This window comes from Oreochromis niloticus, linkage group LG19 (genome assembly GCF_001858045.2).
Source record: "Oreochromis niloticus isolate F11D_XX linkage group LG19, O_niloticus_UMD_NMBU, whole genome shotgun sequence".
Classification (NCBI taxonomy): domain Eukaryota; kingdom Metazoa; phylum Chordata; class Actinopteri; order Cichliformes; family Cichlidae; genus Oreochromis; species Oreochromis niloticus.
Genome location: NC_031983.2, coordinates 20,606,998 through 20,618,748, shown reverse-complemented (window position 1 = coordinate 20,618,748; position 11,751 = coordinate 20,606,998). Strand labels below are relative to the sequence as shown.

Below are 11,751 nucleotides of genomic sequence, written 5' to 3'. Positions count from 1 at the left end.
AAAACAGCAACAACAAGCTTTATCATAAGCTCTAAAAAATCATTAAAAATAATAACTGTTTAGCATGTGTTGCAAAGTAACTGTCTTATGTTCAGACTGTACATAAAAGGTGGACACAGCCATGTTTATATCAACCATTTGATTGTGAACAAACTTTTTAAAGGCTTGAATTGAGCGTTTTGGAAGTGAGGATCTTGGAACCAGTCATACCTGAAAAAAGCTACCCGCTTTATTATCACCAATTACAGTAATTAATAAAATGATTAAATACAAATTCAGGTTTAAGACACTTTTCACTTTTCAAACCTGGAAGCTGAAAAATATCAGTTTGTTTCTGAGTTCTTCCATTATGGCTCCTGATATTCCTTCCTTTCGTGTCATAGACTGAGATCTGAGTGCTCCACCCAGCTGATGTCCTCCAGGGCCTCAAGGTTTTTCACACATGGCCACTAACAACATGTCATTAACTTCAGCATCATTTTGGATGTTTGACAATCATGCTGATGAAGTAGGATAAACTGTCGCGAGTAAAAACTGTGTATTCCCCAGCTGGTTAATAAAAGGCTCTTTGTGACTGCTTTTGGTGGGTAACATAGTGCTGCATTCAAATGGAAGTGACAGACTTGTCTACAGACACATGCCAGTAAAAGTAGCGCCCTTTGACACATGATGGCTGCAGTACTAAATCAAACTTCTACTTCTACTAGTTGAACCTTCTCCCTTTCTGGTTTGTGTCCGACTTTATCACGATGTACTATCAGTTGGCCAGTAGCTGGCAAGTATTTGCAGAAAAACTACAGGTAACCATGGCAATCTGCTTGCAACCAAAGCAATAACCAGGAGGTTTTTGGTTCAAAACCCTTGTGTCTGAGGGCTCTTTGGATCACTGATATCAATCTCAGACACCTGTCGTAATTAGTTTACCAGGTGAGCCCAATTAAAGGAAAACTATTTAGGAAGGATGTTCCACATTATTAAGCATGCCACAGTTTTTAAGCAATATGGGAAAGAAAAAGGATCTGCTGCAGAAAAGTGTCAAATCGTGCAATACCTTGGGCAAGGTATGAAAACATTGGATATTTCACACAAAAAAAAGTGCGATCATTGTGCTGTGAAGAAATTTGTGGCGCAGATAAAGGCATAATGAGGAAGGTATCTGCCAGACAAATTCATCAGATTACAGTGGGGTAATGTGTGGAAGGAAGCACAACAGTATAAAAAGGTATGCTTATATATATTTTTTATATAAGAAATTAAAGAAAATACAAACTTCATCTTTTAATACTGCTACCTTTGACTATGGTCAGTTTTGTCTTTCTATAATTGATCTCCACAGTAGCACCTTCAGATTTAAGTTCCCAGTGGTCCAGATCACTCTCAGCTCTCCTGTGGCAGTCCGGTGGTGTACAGGTAGGACACAGTTCCTGATTGGATCTGAAATGTTTGTCCTTGGATGTGATGGTTGGAGATCTGCTCGCTGGTCTGACTGATGGAGATGGGTTGGCTGCTCTGGCTGCTGACGTGAATAGCCCGACCTTGTTGTTGTTCCCTGCTCACCTGCCCCTCCGAGGGCTCCTGAGCAACAGGCAGCTGCTGGATCGGCTGATGCATCACCTGCAGCTGTTGGATGGGACGCTGTGTTATCTGAAAGGGCTGCGGAGGACCGTGATGGGCCTGCAGCTGCTCCATAGCCTCTTTACTCAAAGTGATAACATGCATCTGCTCAGCCTGGTGGATCATCTGACCCTGCAGCATGCTGATAGTGTGAATCTGAGAGGTCTGATCGACTACATCACCCTGAGTGACCAACGCCACATTCTGCACGTGCCCTGATGGCCGGGCGAGGAGGGTGAGTTTAGAGGGGGCTGACTGAGCCATCTCTCCCTCTGTGCTGATGAGGTTGATCTCATGGTCCTGACCCGGAATAAAGTTAATGTGGTCCACATCCTCCGTCACCACCAGCTGGAGCTCCTGTTCAGAGCTGGCAGGCAGCTGGTACTGCTGCAGGTGAAGGATATTTCGCACCTCTTCCTGCGGGGCTGCCGAGCCATCTTTTGCCGCCGTATCCAATGAGGCCTCTCCACTCGCAGCTCTCTCCTTGTTGTGGGATTTGGTGTGTGTCTTCAGATTGTCCAGGCGTGTAAAAGAAAGCGTGCAGAAGGAGCAGGTGAAGGGTTTCTTCCCCGAGTGGGAGGCAACATGTCGTCGTCTTGCACTGGGGTCTGAAAAGGACTTCTTGCAGATGTTGCAGTCATAAGGCTTCTCACCTCTGCAAAACCAGATATTGAGGCAGTTATGACCACATGTCTACTCCTGGGTCATATATTATACAGCAGGGAGCAAAAACTGTTAAAAGTAGAGTGAAAATCAAATATAACAGCTCACCTGTGGATTCTGATGTGAGTCTGCAGTGTGCTCTTGGCTGTGAAACATTTTCCACAGATCTCACAAGTGAAAGGCTTCTCACCTGTGTAAACATTAACATCATCAGCTGCTGTAGGACACGCTTGCAGATATCAATAGCAGAAGAACGACTTGGAGAGCTGATCTTACCTGTATGAGTTCTCATGTGCTTTTTCAGTTGAGCTGCATCCATAAACTTGTGATGACACTGAGCACATTCTGGTAATGATTTACCTTTATTTAAAAATAAATAAAGATTAAATGATTTAACCTTCAGATTGATGGAATACACTGACCTGAGCTCTTGCAGTTTTCCCCATGTCTTACCTGTGTGAACTCTGTAATGGCTTTTAAGTTGCCTTTTCTGAGTGAAAGTCTTTCCACATTTATCACAGTCAAAGGATTTCTCTTCTAAAGAAACAAATAAAACGGAGCTCATTAGAGATCAACATCACAATATACTAGAGCACTTCAGCTTTAGTGCCATTAAGAGAAGGAAGACGTCTCTACAGCCGATATCAATCCATCTTGCCAAATGTTTCGAACAGCTCATCATGTCACATTAAAGCTGCCATCCCTGCAAACCTCGATCCACACCAGTTTGCATACAGGGCAAACAGGTCGACAGAGGATGCCATAATAACAGCTCTTCATACAGCCCTCACACACCTGGACTGTAGTAACACCTATGTGAGAATGCTATTTGTGGACTTCAGCTCTGCCTTCAATACAGTTCAACCCCACAAACTGGTTAATAAACTAAGCAACTTAGGACTCAGCAGCTCACTGTGCAGCTGGATACTGGACTTCCTGAGCAACGGACTTCCTGAGCAACAGACCCCAGAACGTAAGAATGGGAGAGCACACCTCCTCCACCCTCATTCTGAATGTGGGTGTCCCACAGGGGTGTGTCCTCAGTCCCCTCTTATACTCACTTTTCACCCATGACTGTTCACCAATCCACACCAGTAACACCATTATAAAATTTGCTGATGACACCACTGTCATAGGACTGATCGACAACAACGATGATTCAGCCTACAGAGAGGAGGTTCAGCATCTGAAGCAATGGTGTGACGACAACAACCTGCATCTGAACACAGCCAAGACCAAGGAGATGGTAATTGACTTCAGAAGAACAAAGCGATCTGAGCACTCTACCCTCTACATTGATGGGGAGGAGGTAGAAAGGGTAGAAAGCTTTAAGTTCCTCGGAGTCCACATCTCGGCCGACCTTACCTGGTCCACAAACATCTCCCACCAGGTAGGGAAAGCACAACAAAGGCTGTACTTCCTCAGGAAACTACGTCAGGCCCAATTACCCCAAAGACTGCTAGTAAACTTCTACCACTCCACCATTGAGAGCCTTCTGACTTACTGCTGCACACTCTGGTTCAACTGCTGCACTGCGGAGGACAAGAGGAAACTGCAGCGGGTGGTGAGGGCAGCAGAGCGGGCAATCGGCACTTCACTAACTCCCCTCAGAGACATCTATACTTTTTACGTTTTTACCCCTTAGCTGTAAAAAGCTTTTTCCCTACGTTGCTTCATTTACGTTAAAGAAGGCATGTATTTACTGGGCCCAAGTGTATCTAATAGAAGTAAAATATATTATTTTATTACATTATAATAGCACATGAGATCCCGCTCTATTTTCCGCTGTGATTTTTGCATACATTTTTTACTCGCTGTGTTTAGTGACGTATTTGGCTAAATAGAATGGGACTGTATTGGTGATTTCTGTGGGTCTTTATGAGCTTGATGGATACACAGCTAGGAGAGACTGGATGATTCACATCAGCAACCATTGCATTATTTTTTTTTTTAGCCATCACTACACATGATCCACTTCTAGGAATCAAGTCCAGACACTGGAATGTTATCTGTTCTATATCTGCTTGTTCATGTAGTGTTACTCATTTGGGCTACATCCAGGAAACTTCAAGCTGCACGATGCAGTGAACAGCTTGTGAGGCAGTGCTTTAAGAAGTGCCTGATATGCTTTGGCTTTGCATTATATTGATGAAACATAGCCTTTCAATACCGGTTGATCGTGTTCATTTCTTTTTACCTTACAACATAAAGCGCCTTGAGGCAACTGTTGTTGTGATGTTATATAGATAAACTTTTTTGGAAAGCTTACTTTCAGGAAATTATGAGGATTCCTGGAAATTGTAAACCAAGTTACCACTTATCAAACATGAGAAACTGAGAAGTCAGTTCATTGGGTCCTACCTTCATGGAGGTTCATGTGCTCTTGCAGGGAGTGTTTGGTGGAAAGCGCTTTGGAGCAGACGGTACAAACAAATGGCTTTTCTCCAGTGTGCATGCGCTGGTGAGCCAGCAGAGTGTGCTTCTGGGTAAAACTCTTCCCGCAAACCGTACAGTGGAAAGGCTTCTCACCTGGAGTTAAAGAAAGTGGTGCTACTTTTACAGGTGCGGATGTGGTGACTGCTACTCTCGTCAGTCGTAGTCATCTGTACTTGTTATGTGTTTTTCTTTTCTTTTTTTGTTTTTTACAGAATGACATTTGAAAAGTTAAAAACATTTATTTTTATTACTGTTTAGGGAATTAAGTCCTTTTTTAAACAATGTCCAAAAACTCTAATACAAATTTGGCCTTTTTTCTAAACCTCCATTCTGACCTCTTTAAATCAGAGTGTAATTACCTGTATGAGTGCGCTGGTGAATCTTTAAAAACAGGTGGCTTTTAAAGACTTTTCCACAGTCCTCACATCGTGCCTCAGTGTCAGGGTATTTCCTTTTCCTGCCCCTCTTCCCGGGCTCTTTGTGGCCTGCTGTGTTAGTGCCCACTTTGTAGCCCTTATATTTTACCGGTGGGTTGATTTTGCGTTTGCTATGCCGGCTTTGGTGTTCTTCGGGGTCCTCATCTCTAGATTGAGACTCAGTTTTTGGATTATCTCCTGCCTGTCGGTCCTCTGAGCTCTCACATGGTTCTCTCTTACCCTTCAGCGCTGTCACAGGTGCACCTACATCTTTCCTTGGCCGCCCTCTTTTGCGCTTCACCAGCTCTGCATCCTCAGCTTTGTTTGCTTTTGCATCATCGCCTTTGACCCCTGCTGCAGAGTGAGTTAGGTCAGTGAGCACTTTGACAAGGTCACCGACTTCCATTCGATGAGCCGTGGCGAGGAGCTGCTCTGTGGCGCTTTCCTCAACAAACACCTGAGCGCTGTAGATGAACTCCAGCACTGCAGCAAACATGTTTGGTGTCATACTGTCCAGCCGGTAGGTGGACCGATGGATCTGATCTTCTGCTGTGAACATCACGGAGAAGTACTCACTGCTTGCTGCCAGCAGGGCTTTGTGGGCCTTGAACTGCACATCCTCCACCACAAGCGTGATGTCACACAGCAGGTCACTTTTCCTGAGCTTGTTGAATTTGCTCAGGATGCTCTGTTTATGTGACTCTGAATGAAGGTGAGTCATAAGCGATGAAGGTGGACTTGTTGATTTCTGAGACATCTTTGTCGCGAAAACAACCACATCTGTCCCTGAAAAGAATGAACATATGAAAACAAGATGAGTGTACAGTTAGTTTAGAAGTTTATATGCACTCATCATGGGCATGAAGGTCATGGTAATTTTGGGCTTTTAAAGAAGACATTTATGCCCATTATGATATGTGTATATGTCAAAGGAGTTTGCAAAGAAAAGCGTCTGGACTTCTTTAAGTTGCTTGAAACGAAGGTGTTCACCTTCGTTTCAACCTAAGATGCAGACAAAGCAGAGTTGTTCCTAGGAGCTTGCGCCTTGGATCCACTGTCAGGGGACACAGAGCACAAAATCACCTTTTAAGTGAAAGGATAAGACGGGTCCATTTCACTATAGATGCCCTCCAGATCAAGATCAGCCAGACTCTGCAGGAACTGGAAACCCTTCTACCCTCTCCAATCTTAGAAGAGGTTTACAAGTTTGTGGACAAGGCTCAGCAGGCCCAACACTCTAGAGGAAAAAGACAACGCAGGAAATTTCACACCTTGCTTTCAAAAACCCACACTCCTCAGTCTGAACCCACACAACTCAGAGAAGAAAACACACCTGAAGACAGTCGGGAGAAATGGGTAACATCTATAATCCAGTTTTGAGTTCCCTCCCCAGACGCCTTAACGCCCACTCACATCCTGGCCATCTGACCTCAGGAATTCACATGACAAGGTGGGGTCAGGTTTCACAATGAGCTCACCCGAACCCTGGCTGATTAGGTCCCACACCCGCTTTCACACCTTGGCGCATGTAATTAGAGGATCACCAGGGGGTCCTTTGTCCCTCCTTGGGGGGATACTCCCACTGGGTTTAAATCTGGGACTCTCGGCCATTTGACCTTAGAACTGAAGAAGCTTCTCGGATGAGAGGTGAAACGTCTTCAAGCAACTTAAAGAAGTCCAGACGCTTTTCTTTGCAAACTCCTTTGACTACGATGACCTGGATGACTGAGAACCTTCACAGACCTATGCGTATATGTAATCTTCTGACCTAAGCAGTATAGAAGTATCAGAGGTACAATGTGTTTTTAAATATATTCTTTTTCGTATTACCACTGCTGTTACTACTTACTCATACATGACCAGAGGAATCTACATTATCTGTTTATCCATTAGTAAATATTTAGTCTGTAAAAATTTAGGAAAAATATTAATAACAAAAATTTCTCAGGAATTTGTCACATTTAGGACACCAGACATGGTTGGATTGTCCAAATATCCGTCTGTCGTGTAAGCATACACTAGGTATTATAGATCTAGGATTAATTTCTATTGGAGAGCTGATAAATATGTAGTGATCAGTCCTGCTAAACTAACAAAAAATAATCTTCATATTACAATAAAATATATTATCTATTTATAATTGTATTTAAATAGAAATATAATAAAAAACTGTCTACACTGTTGAGAATATCGTTGTTTAGTTTATCCCCATGTCTTTAAAATCAGTCCTCACAATGAAGCTCTGGATAATATTTGTTTTTCCAATACTAAAAGACACAAATGCTAAATAATCCAACTTGTGAAAGGCTGACGGGCTCATTTTTGGGACTTGAAACCATAATGGTAATTACATTCACCTCATGCAGTGACTTACAGTGGATACTTTTCACTGTTCATCACATTCATGCAGAGTTCACTGACATTCAGCTTCAATAATGTTTGCAGACGAATGGATGTTAGCAAGCAAGCTAATTGTCTCAAAGCAAACAATGCACCGCTGCTGATTTGAAACGGGCCACGAACAGCAGAAATGGCGAAGAATGCGACCGAAGTAATGCTTTCAAAGGAAGTTAACTCTAATCATTTTCGGTCTGGTGACAGGACTTGAGCAGTTGAAAGCGTATAAACCGCGGTTTAATTTGAAGTAGGGAGCTTTTAGGACCTTACCTTGGCTCGCTGGACGGACGGGCGTGAATATGAGCCACCTATCGCGAGATGTAAGGTTCTGACGAGATCCACGCCGAGTTACCGCTGAGGGTCGCACCTTTCCCTGTCGATCAACAGTTTCTCCTCCGTTAATAAAAGTTTATTTGTTTAAGTTGTTAAATGGTGGCATTATGGGAAATTATTTTATTTTAATAACTCGGTAGCATTTTGCCTTTTAGAATAACTATTAAACTGTTATAACTAATGAAAATTGATTCAGGACCTGCTTGTCCCCGAGAAAAACAGAGAAACACTATACGGGACAGCAGACCGGTCTCCTATTCAAACCCCCTGGTGACATTTTCTGTGCGAGGGAAGGAGGAGACAGTTTTATTTTAGGTGGGTGGATAATATTGATTTGTCGAGCTTTCGGTGTGTATAAGGCTTATTTATCTGTATAGACCTTTTCGATTCCTTATAACGCACTGTCAGGTGCTTTATTTCATTATTGTTGGTCTGCACTTTGGAGAGCCATACAAAGCATACAAGCGGCGCATTCAAACAATGGTTATATTTAATATCCACACATCTTAGGCATATGTAGTAAGTAATTAAAATCTTTATAGAACTTGCTATATTTGTTGCAATTTCTACTCTTTTCGGCTAGGTGTAGTGATTTTTAATGTCAATGGGACTTTGTTTTTAAAGTGAGCCATGCAACTTGTATTTAGTCTAGATTATAGTTCCATATTAGGCGAACTTTCTTCTAACAAAAAAGAAATTTAAAAAGAAATGAGTTTTTATTTTGAAATGCGTAACGAAAATAGAATATATTTCCCAACATATCAACTACATTTCACTCATTTTGAAGGTATTCGTACCTTTCCAAGAAAGCAGGTAGGGAGTGGGTTTTTGTAAGATTACTGTTACAATTGTTAGAACTTACATTTAAAAATGTATTTGGATGATTTGGGGATAATATAAAAAACAAAACAGATGATTCATTTAATAAATATAATACTTCCATAATCGGTTAGACATAGTTGCAGCTACAGCAATAACTAGAACGCACATTTATGCATTGTAAACAAAGAAATTAATGAGGAGAGCCTGTTAACTGGAGTTTGGCTGGTGCACCCCCTTCTTTTCACTCCACATGCTCTCAGTTCCCTCCAAACCTTTTTGGGGAGAACAAAACACCCTTTAGCCATTTCTGTCCTTTATCCTCAGCGTCCTGTTTCACCCTGAGCCGCTGGGCCTGTGCAGAGGGCAGGTCTGCAAATAGTACTTTAAATGGTGAATTTTGAACTTTTCAGACCCCAGAAAAGCACACACATACACATGTATCTCTTATGTCATAATGCAGTAATTAAAATATTGTGTAATCATATATATTGTTCACTATTTGGCTGCTCATCTTCAAGGGTTTTAGTCATAAAAATTTATCATAATTAGTATCAGTAATTAATCAGTAATACTCCTTAATGCACTCTAAGAAATGTCAGGGTGTTTGAGAGCCTGTAAGAACGAGCTTTTTTTTTTTTTGTAAGAGCTGCTTTTTATTTATTTGTAAAAGGCACTGGAGGAGTAGGCACCATGAGTTTTTGAAGTCTCCAAATGGAACATAATAGCAAAGTCACTGGAATTAACACTAAAAAATGAAATTAAGAAAATGATTTTGCCACTTCTTGTGAAGTTCTTAAGGCTCACTAGAAGTGAAAGTCTCAGGTTCAGCAGAGGGCGTTGCTGCACATACAGGGTGCTTTTTTCTTGTATATAACCCTAAAAGGACAATATATATTTTAAACTGCTACAGCAAATGCATGACTTGGACATTTGGTACACCAATAGCCTTTGTGTTATGGCTAACTGCATGTGCACTGCTTTTTCAGTGACTGATAGATGATGGACAATTAGAAACACCGACATGCAGACTAAGATGGGGCTTTGTGACTGAACCTTGGACTACGGTAGGCTGTCAGTTATGAACGTCATTATCACAACATCTTATCTGCAAGTGGTGGATTAAGACAGTCATAGCAAAGATTATTTGGCATTTTTGTAAAATTCTTTTTTCGTTTGAGGTGCAGAGCTGCCATGATGAAAAGCGTCAGGGTTGTGATTGTTGGAGCCGGTGTGATTGGATTCTCCACTGCTGTGTGCATTTCTGAGGCTCTACCTTTCTGCTCTGTTACTTTGATGGCTGACAAGTTCAGCCCGGACACAACTAGTGACGGAGCTGCTGGGATTTTGTTTGCTGCACAATTTCCAGGTAAGAAAACGAGATCCGTCTCAGAGATTTGCATTACAGCTGCACCACATTATGCAATATGATAAAGTAAATATTTTACATGGCAAAATATGCAATGCATATAAAAATAAATATGCAGTGCACATTTGCTTTACATGATGCATTTCTCCATTAGATATTCCCTTGCAAAGACAAAGACGCTGGTTCAAGGACAGCTTTGATCACCTGTTGGCCATTGCTCAGTCTCAATGTGCACCAGAAGCTGGAGTAATGCTGAGCTCTGGGTAGCAATTGATACTTGTATACGATGCTGTAAAAGTTGAGTACTTAGCCCTATCCATTGTCGAACAACTGATTTCTCTACTAATTTCTTGCAGCTGGCAGATTTTTAAAGAGGTTCCAGCAGTTGAAACACCATTCTGGTCAGAGTTTGTGATCGGCTTTCGACCCATGACTGATGTTGAACTGAAACGCTTCCCAGATCACAAGTTTGGTCAGGCTTTCACCACCTTAAAATGCGAATGCTCCACCTACCTGCCATGGCTCGAGAAGAGGTTCATCACCTTCATTAAACTTCTTTTATCACGTCATAACATTATATCCACAAACTTTTAATTACAAATGAACTCTAAATACGTAAAATAATTTAAAGTTCAAGTTATTTTAACATCATAAATTCTTCTCTAAAGGTTCAGAAAAGCTGGAGGTCAAGTGGAACAGAGGAAAGTCAACAGTCTTCAAGAATTGAGTAACAGCTTTGATATCATTGTCAACTGCTCCGGTCTTGGCTCCAAAATATTGGTGGGAGACACACAAGTGTACCCAGTCAGAGGCCAGGTCCTCAAAGTGGAGGCCCCCTGGGTGCAGCACTTCATTAGAGATGGAGATGGGAAGACATACATCTACCCCGGCATACGCAGCGTCACTATAGGCGGGACGAGGCAAGAGGGAGACTGGCGACTGCAGGTGGATGGCGGTGACACTAAAGGCATCCTGGAGCGCTGCAGCAGGTTGGAGCCATCACTCAACAAAGCCAAAATTCTTAGTGAGTGGGTCGGCCTGAGGCCCAGCAGGAAGAACCCGAGGGTGGAGAGGGAAGTGGTGCAGCTGCAGGGCCGGCCGGTGCCTGTGGTCCACAACTACGGCCACGGGGGCTGGGGAGTTACCCTCGCCTGGGGTACTGCTCTGGACACACTGGGGCTGGTCAAACAGTCCCTTCATGAAATGGCTTCACAGGCTAAACTGTGAACACATTGTAAATCTCACTTCTACTCAGGGCTACTAACACAACCTTTTTATAAAAGGACAAAGCTAAGTACAGACAGAACACTTAGTAGATTTAGAGTAGATATAAGAAACATGATTTATGGAAATATATTTAATAATTTAACTAATCAGGGTTTTCAGGATATATACCCCTCATTACATTTTTCTGTAACAGTACTGTAAAAACAACAGATTTACTTAAGAAAAAAAGGATTTACTGCTGTTAGTTTTAAATATTCTTTTTATGCTTATAATACATAAGAACATTTTCTGTATCACTACTTCAGTGGAGATGATGTCCTTGCATTGTCTGGAAACATTAATTTTGTTATCATAAAAGCTGATTGGCTGTTAATAACTTTAGGTTCTTTTCACAGCAGATGTTTCGATTGGGGTGTTCCTAATAAAATGAAAAAGGCCTCTGGTCCAGCAACACCACAGTGTGACATTGTGTCATTA

The 11,751-nt window shown here is 42.0% G+C and overlaps 2 protein-coding genes across 3 annotated transcripts; one reads left to right on the top strand and one right to left on the bottom strand.

Annotated features, from left to right (window-relative positions):
* Positions 1 to 268: 268 nt before the first annotated feature.
* Positions 269 to 7,767, bottom strand: zbtb24 (zinc finger and BTB domain containing 24). 2 transcript variants are annotated; one of them, XM_003442989.5, is made up of 7 exons: positions 7,504 to 7,766; positions 5,073 to 5,915; positions 4,639 to 4,806; positions 2,731 to 2,814; positions 2,554 to 2,637; positions 2,386 to 2,467; positions 269 to 2,269 (listed from the first exon to the last, which is right to left on the bottom strand). In XM_003442989.5, the coding sequence occupies exons 2-7, from the start codon at positions 5,884 to 5,886 to the stop codon at positions 1,378 to 1,380; spliced, it is 2,124 nt and encodes a 707-aa protein (XP_003443037.1). In that variant the 5' UTR covers positions 5,887 to 5,915; positions 7,504 to 7,766; the 3' UTR covers positions 269 to 1,377. The 2 variants fall into 2 exon arrangements, with proteins under 2 accessions (XP_003443037.1, XP_019204569.1); XM_019349024.2 differs by lacking the exon at positions 2,731 to 2,814 and having other exon boundaries at positions 7,504 to 7,767.
* Positions 7,768 to 9,789: 2,022 nt separating this feature from the next.
* Positions 9,790 to 11,728, top strand: ddo (D-aspartate oxidase). The gene is made up of 4 exons (XM_003442873.5): positions 9,790 to 10,047; positions 10,202 to 10,310; positions 10,404 to 10,580; positions 10,716 to 11,728. Exons 1-4 carry the CDS (start codon positions 9,873 to 9,875, stop codon positions 11,272 to 11,274), a joined length of 1,020 nt encoding a protein of 339 aa, XP_003442921.1. The 5' UTR covers positions 9,790 to 9,872; the 3' UTR covers positions 11,275 to 11,728.
* Positions 11,729 to 11,751: the final 23 nt, after the last annotated feature.